At 43.9% G+C, this 20,799-nt stretch overlaps 1 protein-coding gene across 11 annotated transcripts in view; it reads left to right on the plus strand.

Moving 5' to 3' along the window:
• Nucleotides 1–20,799, plus strand: part of STK4 (serine/threonine kinase 4) — a 53,587-nt gene that overhangs the window by 912 nt on the left and 31,876 nt on the right. For 5 of the 11 annotated variants that reach the window (XM_064167349.1, XM_064167346.1, XM_064167344.1 and 2 more), the window contains exons 2-10: nucleotides 2,400–2,480; nucleotides 3,673–3,801; nucleotides 5,575–5,689; nucleotides 6,405–6,569; nucleotides 6,981–7,148; nucleotides 7,684–7,821; nucleotides 8,460–8,588; nucleotides 9,001–9,054; nucleotides 10,803–10,983. In XM_064167349.1, coding sequence (XP_064023419.1) covers nucleotides 2,400–2,480; nucleotides 3,673–3,801; nucleotides 5,575–5,689; nucleotides 6,405–6,569; nucleotides 6,981–7,148; nucleotides 7,684–7,821; nucleotides 8,460–8,588; nucleotides 9,001–9,054; nucleotides 10,803–10,983 — 1,160 coding nt within the window. Of the gene's footprint in view, nucleotides 1–2,399; nucleotides 2,481–3,672; nucleotides 3,802–5,574; nucleotides 5,690–6,404; nucleotides 6,570–6,980; nucleotides 7,149–7,683; nucleotides 7,822–8,459; nucleotides 8,589–9,000; nucleotides 9,055–10,802; nucleotides 10,984–13,103; nucleotides 13,654–15,777; nucleotides 16,284–20,799 lie in introns of those variants that run through there. The other 6 variants (XM_064167352.1, XM_064167350.1, XM_064167348.1 and 3 more) reach the window with 3 other exon arrangements.

The following is a 20,799-nucleotide window of genomic DNA, read 5'->3' on the forward strand; positions in this document are numbered from 1 at the left end:
GTTGCTTAGGTCAGCGCTTGGCTGGGAGGTGATGGAGACTAGAGCACAACGGCAGCTCGGGCAAGGTTGGGTCTGTGGTGTTGTTACATCCTGTGGAACAGGCAGCAGAGGGAACAGGCTGGACGCTGCACAGTACGCTCCTGAACTGTGACAGAAATAAGGTGGTTTGATCCAAGCACACTAGTTATTGGTGATTGCGTTTTGATGTGTGAAAACCTATTTTTATTATTTTTTTCTTTTTACTAGAACTTAGGCCTTAATTTCAGCAAGAAGGATCTGTCTCTTGCATCTGCACTTCTGGACTCCTTGGATAATTTTAGGGCTCCTTGGAAATGGCAGCTTGTGGGGTCACTGATGCATAGATTGTTTTTTCTTTTCTTTCCTCTTCCCACACATTCCTGCCTACCTTTTTTCACAAGGACAACTAATGTTCTGTCGGTTGACACTTATCTTTGCAGGGAAGCAAGTGACTACTGTCAATATTTCACCACTTCCTGCGTCTGCTTCTTTATAATGTTTCCTCTGCCTCAGGAAGCCATTGTATGTACTCCACGCCTGAGCTGCCCCTCCTCTATGGCCTTTGTACGTAAACATAATAGCCAGGGATCTGTGAGTAGTTTCTCACTCAGTTTCTGAAGAAATTAGTCTTTTTTACTGCCAAAATTGGCAGGATTATGGCTGGAATTGTGATCTTTGAGAGCAGCAGTAATTTGCAGTTGCAGGCAACCACACACATTTCTTTTTAAACGTTGCTCCTGGTGAGACCAGTAAGATCTGTTTTGTTTGGGTAGTTTTTGTGGGGTTATGTTGTTGTTTCGAATGTTTGTTCAGTTGTGGAAATGAAAGTGCACTTGTGCGTGCACTGTCAGATGCTGGTCGGCAATTTCAGAACATTTTTAACAAAGCTCTTGGCCAAGATCCACAGCAAGGTCCAAGATGACCTTATTGAGGCCTTTCAGTATCTGAAGGGGGCCTACAAAAAAGCTGGGGAGGGACTTTTCAGGATATCAGGGAGTGATAGGACCAGGGGGAATGGAGCAAAGCTGGAGATGGGGAGAGTCAGCCTGGACGTGGTGTTCAGCATGAGAACGGTGAGAGCCAGGAATGGTTTACCCAGGGATGTGACTGAGGCCCCCTCCCTGCAGGTTTTTAAGGCCAGGCTGCATGAGGCTGTGGGCAGCCCGCTGTAGGGTGGGGTGTCCCTGCCCATGGCAGGGGGGGGTGGAACTGGATGATCATTGTGATCCCTTCCAACCCTGACTGATTCTGTGATTCTAATTCAGGAGGTTTGTTGGTGAACTGCTCTGACCTGTGGTAGAGAAACAAATGCAATTGATCTTGGTGCTTTGTGTACACAATCTCCCTGAGAGCTGCACTGGGTCAAAGTGAAGGATCACAGTGCGTACAGGATGGTTTTTCTGTCTAGCAAGTATTTCATCTGACTCTTCTTAGCAATGCATTTTAAAGGGATGGACCAAGCAGTGCTGAGATCTGCAGAGCCAGATATCAATTTCTTTCATTTATTTTTCTTCTGATAGACTTTTCTTAGTGTATGTCCAGGCCCACACGGTCAAGATTTGAACTTTGGATGTTAAAAATGTGCAAGTGAGAATAGTATTGCCTCTTCTCCTAACAAGTGTGTGTACTCTAAGGCACTGGGGAAGATGGTGTTCCCCTTTGCATGGCCTTGGCACACATCTTTACGTGATGTATCCTTACATATCCATATGAGATACTGAACTTATCAGGTACATTCTATAGCTGCAGGGCTCTACAGCGCTGTGTTGGTATTTGACCGCCAGTGTCTAGATCCTGAGGTGTGTTTCCATCCAGAGGAATTGTAGATTTGTGTCGCCTCATCATTTTCTGTCCTTTGTTATTCCAAATTATCTTTTGCTATGGGATGCTAATACTATTCACTCTCTGGTCAGATGAAATAAACTTAGAGGAGACCTCACAGCTCTCTGCAACTACCTGAAGGGAGGTTGTAGAGAGGTGAGTGCTGGTCTCTTCTCACAAGTCACAACTGATATGACAAGAGGAATGGTATCAAGTTACACCAGGGGAGATTTAGGTTAGACGTTAGCAAAAACTTCTATACCAAAAAGATTACCAAAGACTGGAACTGGCTGCCCAGGGAAGTGGTTGAACTGCCATCCCAGGAGGTATATAAAAGCTGTCGAGATGGGGTGGTGTAGTAGCGGCCTTAGTAGAGTTAGATAATGGTTGGACTTGACAGTCTTAGAGGTCTTTTTCAACTATGGCAATTCTGTGATCATCAGTCTTCTTCACATTAAGCCTTGTGTATGTTTAAATGATGCTCTTTATACTACTCTTTCAACAAAGCCCAAACTGCTGTAAAATGGAATGTAATAATTGCTCTATTCTTATATATACAGGCAGCTGAAGAAGTTAGATGAAGATAGTTTAACCAAACAGCCTGAAGAAGTGTTTGATGTACTGGAGAAGCTTGGAGAAGGGTATGTGTTTCTGCTAATGTGTGCTTCTCTGAGAACAAACCTATGTAATGGATACAGATTCAGTGGTCTCTTGGTTTTTCACTTCTGTCATGATCCTGTTACTACAGAGATGTGTTCTGCCATAGCGACTGATTAACAACAGAATAAAGCATTCTTTTTTCAAGAGTGTGATACCTTAATCCAAACAGCAGCTTCTGGGTCAGCAGTAGGGAGTTAAAACAATGCTCAAAAGGCCAGTTTGGAGTTGAGAGAGCTTTGTGGGAACTAGAGAGGTTTTGTAGTTCATCCCTGGTACCTCTTGCAGAAGATCCACATGGAAATGAACTTCTATTGCTTTGTGCTACTTGGTGAGGTAGAGCAGCATGGCCATGCTGGAAGAGTGATGTGTCTGCCTTTGTAAGCAGCCCATGTGAAAAATGAGCTGTGAATCTGCCTGGCTCCTGTAAGCAAGGAAGCTGGGAGTCAGACAGATAATATATGACAAGGACAATCAAACCTCTGACCAGAGCTGTAGTTCATACTGGTGCTCACCTGTACTGTGGGCTGGAAAGAGAGAATTGTATTTGTTTGGTTTGTGCAAAAGGCCCTTGCGGAGCTATGAGCTGTGTGATGATGGTTGGCTCCTTTCTGATTGTCTCAGTGTGCTGTGACTTATTTGTATTATTGTCACGGAGACACAGAATGATAGGATTGGAAGGGACCTCAAAAAATGATCCAGTCCAACTGCCTTACCAGAGCAGGGTCACCTAGAGCAGGTCACACGGGAAGGTGTCCATGCAGGTTTTGAATGTCTCCAGAGAAGGAGACTCCACAACCTCTCTGGGCAGTCCATTCCAGCGTTTTGTTAAAAACCAGAGGATGGTTATTTACGTTAATGTAATGGTGATGGAGCACGGGAGTGGACTGCCCAAAGAACTTTGGAGTCTCCTTTTCTGGTGCTATGCAGACCCTGATGGATGTGATCGTGGGCAGCCTGCTTTGGATCTCCTTACTTTAGCAAGGGAATTGGACTAGATGATCTCCAGATGTCCCTTCCAACCTTCATTGTTCTGTGAATGTGTGATTAAAATATGAAATATGTTTAACAGGAGGATATTTTGTTTCTGATACCTGCACTTGTAAAAAGCAAACCCACATCTCTTTTTGTAAAATGTTACTGTGCTCAGTGTTTATGTAATATTTTGTTTCATAGCTCCTATGGCAGTGTGTTCAAAGCCATTCATAAAGAAACGGGTCAAGTTGTTGCAATTAAACAAGTTCCTGTGGAATCTGACCTGCAAGAGATTATAAAGGAGATATCCATAATGCAGCAGTGTGACAGGTAAGCATGTCCTGCAAACCCCATTATTAGTACACAAAGAAAAGTATTGTCTGTGATCTGGCATTTAATCACATCAAAGCATGATGTTACCTTAAATGCTTTTAAAAAGGATGGACTTGCAGGATCAAGTTTCCTTGTATCACCAGAGTCATGATAGCTGACCCTTTGGGTGGTGTTGATCCAGGCAAAGGTAAGACAGCAGAAATGGAGCTTGCCAAGACAGCATTGAGCTGAGTTAATAACCTTGCACTTACTGCAGCACAGAGCCAAGCATGTGAGCAGTGACCATGGTCCTCCCCCTATACCATCAACTGTTGAACTGTAGTAACTTGATTGGGTGCTGAACAGTGGCTCCCATCACCAAAGGGATTTTTGGTATGCAAGTAGAAAACTGCTAGAGGAGGGGGTTTTGTTTGGTTTTTAAGTGGCACATTGCTGAGAGCCACTAATGCATGACTGCTCTTGTGTGTTCACAATCTGCCTGCAGAACTGTCCTTCCTGGCTGTTTTCTGCCTGTGCAGGTTCTGGTGCAGTACGAGCTATTTTCTGACCTGAACATGCCCAGAATAACTTGCTGGCACCTCTGGGCTGATGGTTGGCTCTCTGAGTTGTCTTTGCACGTTTCTTGTGGGAGAAGGTGCTGTACTAACCTAGCTGACAGAGAGCTTATGGATGAGGAAGACTTCCTAAAAGTGTGTCCTGGGCTGAAAGTTTAAAATACACCAAATTCTTCTGGTGCTATGGATTTAGTCTTGAGAAACATTATTTTGATGGACACTTAAAGTAAGTGACATTAGCAATATAAAAATATGGCCCAAATCATTCACTCTGCTGCACTTCACTCTCTTTACATAAAGGTGACCGATGGCAGAGAGGATTGCGCGTGACAGATCTTACTGTGCAACTTGGGAAGCATTGCTGCCTGTCTCTTTCTTTAATTAAATATTAACATTGTAAGGCCTGAAATGAGATCTTGCGCTTAGGAACAGCAGAGGGAGTGTGCTGCTGGAGCAGCAGGTCTTCTGTGCAGGCATTGAGGGACGCTGGGTGGGTGACTGACTTCATTTTGCTGGGTTTATGCTTTTCATTAGCAAATACTCAGCAGAGAATAGACCAGGTGCACTTCTGTTTCTTAATTCCGTTCCTGTGAAGTTGGGAATAGGAAATCTTTCCTAGTAGTCTCCTTTAGCTTTTGCAGCGGACAGATGGTTATTCTGGCAGGTACAGCTTACTGCATTGATTGCTTATTGTGAGACAGTCTGAGGTTGTACTGGATTCCTAAAATACATCCTGAACTAAACTGTGGTAGTGGTAGTGGGGGGACATTCCTCTTAATGAATGTTACAGCTATTTTCCAGCATACTTTGGACTTTATTTTACTTTTCCATTGGGTTGCCACTGCTCTGCAGCAGGCTTCAGGGGCTGCCGTGGTCTGTTTCTCTTTCTCTTGGCCTGCCTTCTTGCTTGCTGCAGCAATGACCTTGTAATCCTGTTCAGGAAGCTGAACCAGACGAAGACCAGTGACTCCCTATTTTGGTAGGAACTGCCTTAGGGGCAGGTCAGGTTAGCACTGCTGTGGGAAGGAAGCTTGGCAGTACTGCTGTAGCCCTGTGCAAGTTGAGACTAATTTTGAATTGCTTGTGGCTGAGGTTTCAGTGACACTTCAATTTCTAAAACTGACTGAGGGACTCTGCAGTGTGTTGTGCTTACTCAGTTATGCTGGATACTGGCATTTGACCCTTTGTTTTCTTCCCCTTGTTTTACATCTTGCAGTCCTCATGTGGTGAAATACTATGGCAGCTATTTTAAGAACACAGACCTGTGGATAGTCATGGAATACTGTGGTGCTGGCTCTGTGTCCGACATCATTCGGTTACGAAATAAAACTGTACGTCCTTTCTCCTTGGAGTGTGTGAGTGGGAAAAAGACAGGTGTCCAGCAGCTGAAGGAAGTCAAGTAATTAGGCATTAGGAAGAAATTCTTCCCTAGGAGAGTGGTGAAGCACTGGAACAGGTTACTGAGAGAAGCTGTAGAAGCTTCAACCCTGAAAATGTTGAAGGCCTTGAACAACCTGGTCAAGTAGGAGGTGTCCACCACCATGGCAAGAGGCTGGATCTAGATGATCTTTGATGTCCCTTCCAACCCAAAATACCATTCTAGGATTTTATGAACTTGGGTATTATTCTTATCGTGTTCAACGTCTGACACTGGCCATAGCATGAGATGCAGGTCATTTGTTCCTCTAAAGATAAGAAAGCTGATTGCATTGATTGAGTTTTGGTTATCTGTGCAGTGTAGTTGTTGGAAGAGACTTGGGGTTGGCTTTCCTGAAAGGGCAGACTGATTCTGAATAACGGACTCAGCTCTGCCTACTTTGGTTACTGCAGGATAGGAATTACTAGTGGAGAAAGGGGGGTTGTGTTTGTGTGTGCTGGTTGTAATTTAATTCTGCATAATGCTGTAAGTTGCTAGTTCCTCACTAGTGTGGCAGCATTAAGTGAAGGCAATTAAATGGCAATTAGAGGATCTCAGAAAAAGAGGCTGAAACAGTCATGTAACATCTCAGCAGCCGATAGTTTGGCAGTGATTCTTGCTTTCTTTAGCTCTCAGAAGAGGAAATTGCTACAATAGTCCAATCCACACTGAAAGGACTAGAGTACCTGCATTTTATGAGGAAAATACACAGGGACATCAAGGCTGGCAATATATTGCTGAATACAGAGGGTCATGCCAAACTGGCTGATTTCGGAGTGGCAGGACAACTTACGGTAAGTAAACACACGATAGCTGCATGCATTTTGGCTTGTTGTTTTAACCTGTGCCCAAGTGTGATGTGATTGTGGAGAGTTGGAGAAATTGTTCTGAACTGGTTTTTAGTACTTTACCTTCAATCATGAGATACTAGAACAAGCAACACTTCAGAGCAGGTCTTTCTCTGTGGAAGCTGCTATATCTACATGATGGTTTGCACTACCGTTTGCACTTTGCTTCAGGATATTTCTGACTTCTGTAAGCACATTTGATTTCCCCTTTGCAGCCCTCCATATCCTAGTCTTGCTGAATCTTATAATGCATGTGTGCATGCAAGTGGAAGGTAGTTTGGGTGATAATTTGTTAATAAATGTTTATGGCTAATACAGTTGCCACTGTATGGGACTTTATCTTGCTTTTCTTCTCAGGACACCATGGCAAAGCGGAACACAGTCATAGGGACCCCATTTTGGATGGCTCCGGAAGTGATTCAAGAAATTGGGTATAATTGTGTGGCAGACATCTGGTCTCTGGGGATCACTTGTATAGAAATGGCTGAAGGCAAACCACCATATGCAGATATTCATCCTATGAGGGTAAGGACTATGGCCATTGAAAATGTACTGGAACAATTTGCTGCTACAGCTGGCTGAAAGACTTATCAGTGTGCCACCTTGCGTTTAGAGTAAATGACTTGGCTGAAAGTTCTTTGTACTACTGATTAAATGAAAACCAAGTCTTTGAGAAGGAGAATCTGTATTGGAAGAGAAATCAGGAACATCTTCTGTTAAGACATAGCTACAGCTGCTTGTGCTGGGTGTGAAGAAACATATTTTCAGTTTTATTACCAAAGTGATTTTCTTATATAAGCACAACTTGTTAGGACTTGAAATTGGCAGATTCGCACCATCTGGGGCATGTAATGGCTCAAACAGACATGTAGGCACCTAAGGAGAAAAGTCTGATTTCCTTATCTCTCTGAGCAAATTCGTAATGCTGGCACAAACTGCAGAAGCAGCAAAGGTGAAATGCCCATTGTTCCTTGGTGTCGGTGTATGGGTGGATTTCTGTTGTGGTGTTGGAAATCTTTTAAACTTTGCTTGGAAATCTGGAATGTTCTTCTGTTTTCAGGCAATTTTCATGATCCCAACCAACCCACCTCCAACATTCCGGAGGCCAGAGCTCTGGTCAGACGACTTCACTGACTTTGTAAAGCAGTGTCTGGTTAAGAGCCCGGAGCAGCGTGCTACAGCCACACAGCTTCTGCAGGTCTGCCTTGTCTTAGCCGAGCATAGGCTCTCGAGAAGGCTCACTGGGGTCAGCAAGGCTCCTTGTCTGTTGAGATGTTGGGTTTGGTACTTGCCGCTCCTGCTCACTCCAGCTTTTACTTCTTGATGTCTTATTTTTAAAATCTTGCATTTGACTTCAACTTTTTCAGTTCTTCTCTAACATCAACTTCCTGACTTTGTCTTCTCTGGGTTGTTCTTTTGTTAATTTGCCTTTTGGAGTTGTTTTTACTTTCAAATTCTCACCAGCACTACCAAGACACTGCTTCATAAAGCACTAAAAAGTGGAAACTAAGTAAAAGTGGTTGCTGAGAATGGTCTAGGCATGGTGCTGAGCTGTGTGAGTAATTCTTGACAGCTAAGCTCTTATGGAAAGAAATTAGTTTAATATAAGTTTAATGTGGGTGGGGGAATGAGCTGAAGTCTCACAGCGGTAGAGCCTTTGAACATGATCTTGTTTGGAGGGTGGGAGGTCTCCCTCCTGTGCCAAACAGGCATTAGATTTTTATTTTAGCAATATATCGAGTTAAACTTTGATTTTGTTTGGAAATAGACCATAGTATTAGTGGTTTGTCTCTTGATTGGGATGCAGTGCTTATTTGTTTCTAAAATACTTCTCAGCATCCATTTGTTAAAAGTGCCAAAGGAGTCTCAATTCTGCGGGACTTGATTAACGAAGCCATGGATATCAAGTTGAAAAGGCAAGAGGCACAGCATCGTGAACTAGATCAAGATGATGAAGAGAATTCAGTGAGTATTCACTAACAACAGTGTACAAAGTCCAAACCCTTGCTCCTTTCACAAAACAGCTGCTTTAGTGTTCGATTTTGCAGTATTTTGTCCAATTGCTGGTGGATTTGATTTAGGTATTGAGTTTTGTATTTTAGAACTGCTTAAGTTGATGCTTGGGCCCTGCTCAGTCTTTCTCTTTGAAGGAAATAGCCAGTAAGTGTAGCTTAAGACCTGTGGTTGAATAGGGCTACAAAGTAGTGCATGCAGAGACCTGGTCTGTTCTCCCAGTTGGATTGTACTACATTATTTATGTAGTAATGAGAATTCCTCACTGTATATTCGGGTTCTAGACTGCTCTCCTAGTGGAAAATAGTAGTATCATCTGCAATGCATTATGATCTACATATGTTTTACTGTTGTTGTGCTTTAGAATCCCCCTTATAGAAACTTTCTACTGCACAAGAGCAACCGACAAAAAGCCAAGGTGAGGGCATGACAAATGGTTCAGGGAATTGCTGTGAGTTTAAGTTTGGACTCCTTGTTCCAGTGGTTACAGCATGTGAATATGAAACGCATGTTGAGTTTGAGCCTCTGCTTGCTTCAACCTGAATAAATGAAAAACGAAAGGCTTTGGATGCCATTTCATTTCAGAGGTCAGACTGAACAGCATGGTCCCACAGTGTCTGTGCTGAAGACATTGTTCATCTAGTTTTCCAGTTCAGGGCTGTGGAAGTCACTTTAATGGGCATGTTGCCTTAATGTTGGCTCTGCGTGTTGTCCCTACCCTCTCTTCTTCACTTCTGACCAATCTGGAGTCACATTGCTGGGAGATGGAGTCTGTGAAGTGGAGCTGAATTGTCTCTGTCAGTGCATGTGTTTTCCCAGACTCTGTGTACTAGCAGAAAAGAGTTCCCAGGCACTTCCCTAGTGCTGTGGAAGCTTCTGCTACAGTCCTTTGTTAAATGATGTGTAGGTAACAAATTTATTACTTCCTCTCACCCACTCATCTCCACATAAAGTTACTTCTCCTCCATTAACCTCTTGTGTAGTTTTCTTCTCCTCTTGCTATTGGTTTTGATGTTGAGAAGTATATTATAGAAACATCCTTGACAGAACAGTTTAAATGCTTGAAACACCAGGAGAGTCTGGTTCCTCTCAATGACATTGAGATGCATTATTGCAGCTTGATGTGTGAGGCCTATGTTTTTTCTTCTAGCACCAATAAAGATCAGTAAGCCCAAGTCACACAGGACAGTGAGCTTCATCTTTATAACAAAACATGAGCTTCTCATCCAGGATGCGATGCTTAGAAACTCTGCAGTAAACCTAGGATGTGACTTCTGTTCTAGTAGTTAGATACTTGGTCCACATTTCTGAGAAACTAACTAGACTGGAAATTCTGGCCTTGTTCTTATTAAACCCTGGTAGGAATATCTACTTAGTGAAGTGCGCTCCACCTAAGGAAACTCCTACCTCTGGCTAATTTAACTGTCTGCCATAAGTTGTCCTACCAGAATTTGTTTCAGGAGCTTGTATTTTCCTACAGATTCAGTCTCTCGAGCCTTGACAGCAATGATCTGACTAATGTAATATTAGTACCTATTAACAAATAGAAAGACAAAGCAGTTTCATCTCAAAATTAAATTACTATACCTTGGTAATTGACTTAACTGAGTTTTCAGTCTTTTTGAATGAGTTAATTTTGCTTCGGTGGTTCTGAAGTTTGCAGCAAGTGAAACGGTCTAAATGCTAGAGAGATACTCCTTATAACCAGGGTGATTGTTTTTCTTCAGTGTGCCTCAAGTACTCCAGACTTAGACCTGTTGCTGTCTAATACCTAACGACTCCTCAGTGCGCTGTGCCACTTGAGATAAGGTATTTAGGTCAACTGTTTAAAGGAGCGGCATGAATAGAAACACTGAATGAATACTGTAATCTTCTCTTACAGACAGGTCACCAGATGAGAAATGAGCTGCAGCTTGCACTCAGGCGTTTCTGCTGATTATTTATGTGTTCTCTGATTTTTTCATGCTGGCAGAAAAGTATGAGGACTTTTCCATACCTGTTTGGAGATGACAGGGCGAGAACCAAGTGCATAAACCAAATGTTACTTCTATGTGTATTTGTATAATTAATCTTTGAGTTAGTAAGACTTACCAGTGTCCTTTGCTACAGACATTCTTCATGGGACTCCACCATCAGTAAAAACACCTTTGTGGCATCCTTGTACAGGAAGAAGATGAAACTGAGTCGGGGACCATGGTGAGGGCGAGTGGAGATGAAACTGGTACCATAAGAGCTGTCAGCACACTGAGTGATGAAGCCAACACAATGATAGAACATGATGGTGCCTTAGAATCCCAGCTGGGTACGATGGTGATAAACACAGAAGAGGAGGATGGCACTATGAAAAGTAAGGAAACATCTTTATCTTCTAGAATATTGTTTAGAACCTAATTTGAGCTATGATGTGTGTTCTCAGCCTGTTTTGATAGTTTTGGTGTCTTACCGTGACGTCTCTTGGTTGTAGAGAGCTGAAACTCTTAGGTCCATGCCCTCTGGCAGTAGAAAAAAGAGAGACTTTCAAAGTACAAGTTTCAAGCCATTCTTTTTAGTCTTGCAGTTGGTATAGCTGATGAGTTGTGCACAATTTCCACAAGTTTCTGTTCTAAGCAAACAAGATCTGATTTTAGCTAATATGAAGGGTGGTCAAAACATTTTTTGTCACCTTAGAAAGCGATCTGGATGTAGCCTGGCATCTGAAAACAGCAAGTCTGCTTCAGAAGTGATGCATCAAATTAAAGGCTACATGTATAAAATGACAAATACTTGCAGGTCTCAAACACAGCAAGGCACATGGTGGGAGAAGCAGGCATCTCTATAAGTTTGTGTGCTTCTGTAGTGCTTCTTTAATCACTAAGAACTAAATAAATTGTTACTGTTCTGAGACACTCAAGGTGAAATCTTCTCTGCTCTAAAACAGAGAAGCTTGCTTAAAACTACAATCCTTGTGATAGGATGCAAGGTCTAGAATGAAGCAACATTGATCCATCATAGTCTATGGAAGACCTCACAGCTTGAGCTGGAGAAGGGTTAAAACTGTTTTCTTTGATTAAAGAAATGGCAGGGAGACCCTCCCTGGGAAGGTACAACAAGAACAGAAAGAATCTCATGGAAACTTGTCCCCACCGACTGGAGTGGTGGGAACACTGCCTCCACAGTGTTGAGGCAGAGGTAGTCATGGATGACTCAGCTGGCCAGCACGGGTGCTTCTGCAAGGACAGAGGAAAGTGCTGAGTGGGAGCTCAGCACTACTAAAATATGATCATCATAGGCAAAGCTTGTTGTGGCTCTTGCACTGCTTCCAAAGACTTCCTGATTTTGGACCTTCAGCTTTTGTGGGAGAGGAAAAAAATCTCAACAGGTGTTAGGAAAAATCCTTTTCTCAGGTGTTCCTGTGTTGAAAGCACCTTTTGTGAGGGAGCTTGTAAAGCTCATGGAAAGATGCTGGGTTTGTGAGTGAAATTTCAGCATAAGCAGTTTGAAGAGTTTCCCAAACTTTGGCAAACACTGATTGAGTGTGTCAAAAAACAGAGGTGTCAGCCCATGAAGCAGCTTTTGGCAACAAGGACAGTGGAGTAGTGCCCTGAGGTTTCGTGGAGCAAGGTAGCTTTAGCAAGGAGACTGAAGCTGAGAGTAGCTAAAAAGTCATCCCAAGAGCAGGACTTAACAGCCTTAACTAAGCCTATTGAAAGCTGTGGGTTTCTCTATGAACAGACAACAGTTAATTTCTCACCCTCAGTGTGTGTGGTTCACAGTGATAGAGGTTTAGCTGTCTGTGGTGCTCCTGCACTGGCTGCCAAACCTGTGCAAGTTTATCTTCCTGTCTTCTTTATCATCCTGTCTTCAACATGAGCTTATCTTCTCACCGTGCTTTCAAGCCTGCAGGACTGGTAACTCAAGACCATCCAATGCTCTCCGTAAAGCAGTTTACAGAGGTTTGAGGAGATGCATTCAGTAACATCTCCTTTTCAGGGACATACCCTAGCTTTGAGCAGAATCAGTTGTGAGGATGTAGTTGTGTCTTTAGTACAGTGCAGTGTCTAAGCTCAAGAGGGAGCTCCAGAACAGGCTCTGAGAGCTTCTGATTCCTGGGGCTAGAAAGTCGAGGTTTTATTTTAACCTCCCCTCTTAGACCTCAGACTTCTTAAACCCCCCTGTTCTTCAGCTGCTGCTCTGTTAACAATATTGCAAACTAAGTTCATGGCAGTGCTTGAGCAATTTTGCATTCTGGAGGAACCATCCTGAGAGCCTGGGTGCAAGTGATGGTTGACGCTGGTGCCACTTTGATATCGATGGGCTTCACATAGCTGTATCTAGTGAGATCCAGCCACTCTCAGCACTCTGCTGCAGGTTGTGTTGCATTTTAATGCCTTCTGCCTCGATTCCAGGAAATCTGATATTAATGAAATGATTGTGCCAGACTGGAATTTAGCTTTGCCTTTACACCTTATTCTCCTCCTTGCCCAACAGCTTCATTCTGAAGTCCTGGTTGCTGCAGAACAGGTCTGTGCTTGTTCCCTGGACACTGCACAGCAGTGTTTCAGAGCAGTGTGTTCTTCGTGAGAATTGCCTATAGCTCCATTTTTCAGCTCACCATTTCCATATTCATGTTCTCATAACATTCAGTTCAATTTATTTAACTACAAAGCTCATCAGCCTGCTGCAGAACTCTCTGGAGCAAAGTCTTTTTGTGATCTTAAATATAAATGTGATAATGCTGTTTGGAAACCACAGAGAAGCATCGTTGATTGATGTTATTGAAGATGTCTATATTTCATTTGGCAGCTTGCATTATGGCTCACAATAAAATGTAGTTGAAGTCAGTAAAAAAGTTCCTGCCTGACATTTCTAGTAGGATTTAGCTTCACTAGATGTCTCGGGCTCTAACGGCAGGCTTCAGCACTTGTGTTTCAGCCCTTCCTTCTAAAGAAAACAAACCACTCACCAGTTTTGGGGTTGGCTTTATTTCTTTTTAATGTACAAAATGCTTAAAGGACATTGAAATACAAATGTTTTAGATAGGGCTGTCTTAAAAGTCTGTAACACCTTCCAGTAGGCTTGAAAGAAATTCTTGCATACATTAATTCACAGAATGTCAGGGGCTGGAAGGGACCTCTAAAGGTCACTAGTCCAACCCCCCTGCCAGAGCAGGACCTTCTATATCAGATTACATAGGAACATATCCAGGTGGGTTTTGAATATCTTCAGAGAGGGAGACTCCACAACCCTACTGGGCAGCCTGTTTCAGTGTTCTGTCATCCTCACAGTGAAGAAAACTACTCCTCATGTTTAAGTGAAACCTCCTGTCCTTCAGCTTCTACCCATTGTCCCTTGTCTTGTCATCAGGCGTCACCAGGAAGACCCTGGCTTCATCCTCTTGATGATCACCCTTTACATCTTTATGAACATTCATGAGGTCTCCCCTCAGGCTTCTCCTCTCCAAGCTAAAGAACCTCAGCTCCCTCAGACTCTTCTCTTAATAAAGATGTTCCGTTTCCTTAATCATGTGCCAGACTTTGTCACCAAGGCACCCACCTCATTCAGCAGAGGGCCTACTTTGCCTCTAACACTAGCATCTCCTGCAATGTATTCAAAGAAGCCCTTTTTGTTATCCTTGGCCTTCCTTGCAAGGTTGAGTTCCAACAAGGCCTTAGGCTTCTTAGTTGCCTCCCTGTATCCTCTGATAACAGTCCAAGACTGTTATCCCAGATGGCCAGCCCCTCCTTCCATGATCTGTAGACTTACTTCTTCAATTTATGTTTGTTTAGCAGTTCCTTAACTAACCATGCAGGTATCCTGGCTCCCTTTCTCGATTTTCTACTTGCTGGGATGAGCTGATCTTGTGCTTGGAAAAAGAGGTCCTTATATATTAACCAAATATCATGGGCCCCTCTGCCTTCTAGTATGCTGTCCCATGAGATTTCACCCAACAATTGTTTGAAAAGGCCAAAGTTTGCCCTCCTGAAGTCCAGAGTTGTAATTCTGGTTGATACCTGTTCCTACCAGACAAGATCTTGAACTCCACCATCTCATGATCACTAAGGCCAAGGTTGCCCTCAACCTTCACTGCTTCAACCAGACCCTTCTTGTTGGTTAGGATAAGATCCAGCAGTGCTCATCTCCTACTTGTCTCCTCCACCATTTTCATCAAGAAGCTATCACCAATGTACTGGAGGATTATTTTGTGTCATTTGTCTGTAATATTTAAGTTAAATTTAGCTTTAGGAATTTCAGCTCATTGTTTAAGGACAGTGTTTTTATTATTTATTCTTTTTTTTTCCTCCCTGCAAAATTATCCTCTAGCTTTGCTATTTGGAGTTGTTTGCTTCTTTATTACATAGTTACTGAGTAGACTTTCATGAGCAGTTATGATGTGTCAGTCAAAAACTTTGGCACTATTCACAGGTTCTTTTATAAACTCATGATACAGAATTAGAGAATCACAGAATGTTGAGGATTGGAAGAGACCTCAAAATACCATCCAGTCCAACCTACCTGCCACAGCAGGACCACCTAGAGAAGAGCACAAAGGAATGCATCTAGGCAGGTTTTGAATGTCTCCAGGGAAGGAGACTCCACATCCTCTCTGGACAGCCTGCTCCAGGCTCTGTTATCCTCACAGGAAAAAAAAATATCACTTATGTTCACATGGAAACTCCTCTGCTCCAGCTGGCACACATTGCCCCTTGTCTTATCACTGGACATCACTCTCACATATTTCTAAACATGAATGAGGTCACCTCTCAGGATCCTCCAAGCTCAAGACCCCCAGCTGCCTCAGCCTCTCTTTGTAAGAGAGATGTTCCACTCCCTTAATTATTTTCATGGCTCTGCACTAGGTTCTCTCAAGCAGTTTTCTGAGGCCCTTCTTAAACTGATGGGCCCAGAACTGGACACAATATTCCAGATGCAGCCTCACCAGGGCAGAGTAGAGGAGTAGGAGACCCTCTCTCCACCTGCTAATCCTATTCCTTCTAGAATACCCTAGGATGCCATTGACCCTCTTGGCCACAAGGGCACATTTCTGTCCCATGGAGAACTTGCTGAAATACCTCACACTTTGTACAGATATAATTTGTATTGTTACTATTTTTCTTTCTTATTTCATAGTTTTCCTCTTTATTTCCTCATTTTTACCTCTTAGACAGGTGTGCCTTGCTTTTCTTCAGCCAACATAGTGAGCTACTGAAGATGTCTGGTTACTGCTCCAAGCAGAGATGACAAAGGCTTGGTCATACAAAGGCTAGTTTCAAAGCAAACACTGCAGATCAATTTTAATTTCTGTTGTTCTCTTTTTATCTCCCTTCTCCCCCATCTCCCTGCTTTCGTCTCCATCTTCTATTTTCCCCCATTTTCCTTCCTTTCCATCACCTTCCTTTCCCCTATCTTCCTCTTTTCATCTCGACTGCCACCATTTTCCTCTCAATCTCCTTCCTCTCAGCACCACCTCCCATTTTCCACTATACCTGCCCCCTCTCCCACCCCACACAGCATTTATGCCTTTTCCCCCAAACCCAGAGCACCTGAGTCCTGTTGGAGTCTCCTCCCACCTCAGGTGTGACCACTTTGCCCTCCCTGCCCACTCCCCTATTTAAGTCACTCCAGGAAAGGCAGAAGCCTTAAGTTTGCCCAACTGGGCAGAGGGATCCTTCTCCTGTCGCTCTGGTGAGTCCCCACAGTGGTGTGCACTGGGTGTATGGGAGTGGGACAAAAAGGCCGGGGGGCCTGGTGGCCCCCCGGTTCCATAGGAGTAGGTTTGATGATCAATTGCTCTAATGTCACCTATGGGTGCTGGCTGAGCTCCTCTCGGTTTGGCTGCTTCTTTCTGCTGACTTGTAAAACTGTAAAAATGCCAGGAAGAACTGTTTTGAGAAGCCTTGACTTACTGTGGAGGAAATGTCTGCGAATTCCCAGCAAGGAAAATGGAATGAACCTGAAATGTCACTGATTCTCTTATGTCAGAGTGGCTGGAGTGGGTTGAGGAATTCCTCCCCCACTATTGGAATTTATCAGACCAGCTCAAAAGGGTTGGAAGTAAGATGAAGCTGTGTTTACAGCAAAGCTAAATTTACAAGCATCTATACACAATATATTTACAGTTATACACAAAGCAGAAATAATGCAGGAATCCAAATTCCTTCTTGGATGAAAAAACTGCCCAGAAGGAACTCAAAGCTACCCTCTCTCTTTCCCAGACAGGTAACAAGCTTACTTGTTACCTGTTAGTGGAAGTGTGATGGTTTGGGTGTTACCTGCCCCTTACTCTTAAGAGAATCACCCAGGCACAGGATACATGAGAATTCCCCCCAGGCAAACCAAATGCCCCCAAACCCCAGTGCTCATTTTCTCCCATTGGCCCCAAACAGGCCAGATTCACACTGGCAGCCAGCAGCCTGGAAGGCTGTGGCCTACCCCAGGGTTCTGCTGCATAACTACCCAGTTACCGGTAAGGTCTCTCTGGAGAGTTTGCATGACTACCCAGTTACCAGGTAAGGTCTCTCTGGAGAGTTTGCATGACTACCCAGTTACCAGGTAAGGTCTCTCTGGAGAGTTTGAGGGGCAGGGAGAAAATTCATGGCTCTTCAGGTTCCTAAGTTCCAGCATTTTGCATTGGAGGGAAAGTTTTGGGTTGTAGTCAAATGAGCTGTAATTCCATTTGCTTAAATTCTTTTGTTTGCTTGGCTTTCTGTTTTTCTTCTGGGTGCTCAACATAAGTACAGGACCAGCATTAAAAATGTCAGTGTGACAATCTGTCACAGGTTTTGAAAGCACTCGAGTGTGAAACTGCAGCACTGAGCTGCGCAGCAGCTCCTTGTGCTGGGAAATCGATGCTAGCAGATTGCTTATGGATGGCAGGGAAACTATTCCAGGAAAACTCAGGAAGTAGCTGAAGGATTGTGGAAGAGCAGTGGCTTGTAATAACAGGCATTTTATAGAATGGTTTGGATTGGCAGGGTCCTTAAAGGTCATCCAGTTCCAACTGCCTGACATGGGTAGGGACACCTCCCACTAGTTCAGGTTGCTCAAGGCCACATCCAACCTGTCCTTGAACACCTTCAGGGAGGGGGCAGCCATGACCTCCCTGGGCAACCTGCTGCAGTGTCTCACTACTCTCACTGGAAAGAGTTTCTTTCTAATATCCAGTCTAAATCTCCTGTTTTCAAAGCTTCAATCCCTTCCCTCTCATCCTACCACAACAGGCCAAACCCAAGCTGTATTTCATAAAAGTTCTGTTTTCATGCAGAAGTGCAACAGCCAAAGAAGGAAGCATGTGAAGTGGCAGTGGTAGTGAATAATCCTGAGAGTGTCAGAGGATTTCTCCCTTCTTGTTGCAGGAAGGTTGGACTAGATGACCTCTAGAGGTCTCTTCCAACCCAATGTATTCCATGATTCTGTGGTTCTCAGCCCCACCAGTACAAGTGACTGAAATGTTGGTGGGATGCAGCAGAAGGCTGTGGGGACACCAAAGTGGTGTCCACCGTACTGAGAGGATGGGTAGAAAGGGTGTTTTTCAGCCTGGGTTGAACAGGAGAGGCTCTTGCTGCAGTCTCCCACCCCATCAGGCTGTCAAATACCTGCTCTCCCCAGTGAAAGGATGAGAGAAGGATCTGAACCATAGCAAGGGTGAACCCTTGGCTGAACATAAGGAAGAAAGTTGTCACAACAGAGATGGTTGTGCAGTAAAGCAGGGCTGGAGAGACTGTGCAAGACCACAACATTGCACTTGGTCCCAGCCATCACATAGGCAACCAGACCATTGACCTCCAGAGGTGCCTGCCAAGCCCAGCTCCTCTGACTTATGCTCTTCATACTCTGTCAGACACCTTCAACCCTGCAGTCACTTCAAGCCTTTCCATTGCATGCCATATTTCATCACTAGTTTTGTTGCATTGCAGCACACATGTATGCAACATTGCATCTTTGTTTAGTGTTGCCCAGGGTTTTGTTTAAACTAGTGGAAGTTTAGATTGCTTGCAGGCACACAAAAAATAGAAGAAAAGATAATGTCAAATGAAAACCAGCCAGAAGATGTCAGAAATGTTCACTGCTGGTGTGATCTCAGTTGGGGTGCACATGCAGCAAGGCTGACAGAATCTGGAAACTGAAAGACACCAAATTAATTATCATCCCAGCACAACTGGATTTCTTTTCCTCAGTCTTGGCACATAACAGTAGTGGTATCTTTCCAAAGATGATCTGCTATTAATTCACCGCTACATCTTTAAGAGTTTGGTAACAGGCAGCCAAAACAGAAATCGATCACTGCTATTTGCAGCAGCAGCTCCTGCTGAAAGATGATGCAGCACTAAATGAGTCTGTGCCAAAAAGCATTTAACTTCCTCATTTTATTGGGTTAGATTGAAATATGAACACTTGACAGAAAGTGAGATCACAGCTGTGGCAAAAAAGAGCCTTTCGAAGGTCACCCTGCAGAGATAAGAAAGGCTTCACCATGCATTTGTCCTGGAACCTGGAGAGCTGCTTCTAAGGATGAGCCACAGGAGCTCCCTGGAGCAATTAATGGGTCCCCATTTTGACACACAGTCACCTTTGAGGAGCTGTATTAATTAAACAAATGGAACACCACAGCTCTGCTGGAGCTGGTCCAGCTGACTGCAGAAATGCAGGTCTGGGTTGGCTGCACAGAGCCACTAGCACTGTGAGGACCAGAACTGCTTGTTGTTCAGCCTGTCATGTGGTGAAGAACAAAGTCCTCCATGAAACACTTACAAGCACTGCCTGGCGTAAAGCTGTGATTAGAAAAGCGTTACAGGAGCACCACGGTAAGCTCACCTCTGATGTCAGTACCAGCATTACTCTTCCAGAACAGGAAAGCGAAGTCCAACTGCATGTGGTTCCATGCAAGCTGCAACAGTTGCTACCCAAAGCACAGACAGCCCAGGCAAGCCTAAAGACAGCTAACAGATACAGGGAGGGCACTGCAAATAGCCAGCAAGGTCACACCAGCAACAGGCAGTGGCCTCAGCATCCTGGTTCCTCTCCTCTGCCTGGCTAGGGCCCTGGCAAGTGTTAAGGAAAAACCTAAACAACTATGGTTCCTCCTTATAAATGTGACCTGAGGGAATGGAAGAGGTCAGTGTGTCTGACTGCAACATACAGACCTTACATCAAGCAAAAAATGACAGAGGTGAGGAGAATCTTCGGGCCATTTTAATTTCCATATGATGCTGCAGAGAAAGAAGAATGATAAAGAAACAGCACAGTCGTTTAAACCAGAAAGAGTTTTACTTTCCTCTTCAGCAGTGAAGAATATCCATGAAACCAGATCCTCCAGCATCATCCAGTCCCCGGAATCAAAGCACTCGTTTTGCTGATCTTGTCAAATTAGTTCTCACAACTGAAAGACTTGAGAAGCCTGTCAGCCTTAAGGAAGCCTTCAGAAGGAAGGTGGGAGTTACAAGAGTTCTTCTGTCTGAGCAAGCTTGCCAGGTAATGAAACTGGAATTTCACCTGTTCTCAAAATTTATTCTTCCCTACTCAAATTTGAGAGTAGAAGAATCCTTGTTTAATTATTCTTTCCTCTGGAAAGAGATTGCTGTTATCAACCTAGGGTGAATATTCTAGAGTCACAAAGGTTGTCACGAGACAAAATAAACCTCAGGAACATGCTCTCTACCTAGGTCATTTTTTTGCAGTTAAAGTGTCTGCTTTTAAAGCCATGGTGAGAATCTTCCTCCCTTATATCACAGAAATTGGAGCTAAAGTCATGGCTGGAAACAGTCATGGGATAATACTACAAATTCATCTACAGAAGGTGATGTAGATCAACAAGGAAGTGATCAGTTGCTAATTAGCAACATCAGACTAAACCATGATAGGTGGTACAGGTGCCTGTCAGGAGTGCAGGAGGCTGCAGTCTGTAGAAGGACAATTAGCCCCAGCTCTGGAGAACGCTTGTGTGTAGCTGAGTGACGTGTCAGAAGCAACAAGGCCAAGAATTTCTAAGTTGACTCATGCTAGGGAAGTATCACAGAGCCCAGAAAGGCATAGCTTGGTGAGCAGGAGCTCCAGCCAGCCCTGCAGGTGTGCAGCGAAGAGCACTGATGGTAGCCTTAAAGGAAGCAGAACTATTGCTGCCTTTGGTCACATGGGGCACCATCAAGGATCTCCTGGTACAAGCAGCAGTCTTCTGCTCTCGGATACA

This window comes from Pogoniulus pusillus, chromosome 29 (genome assembly GCF_015220805.1).
Source record: "Pogoniulus pusillus isolate bPogPus1 chromosome 29, bPogPus1.pri, whole genome shotgun sequence".
NCBI classification, from domain to species: domain Eukaryota; kingdom Metazoa; phylum Chordata; class Aves; order Piciformes; family Lybiidae; genus Pogoniulus; species Pogoniulus pusillus.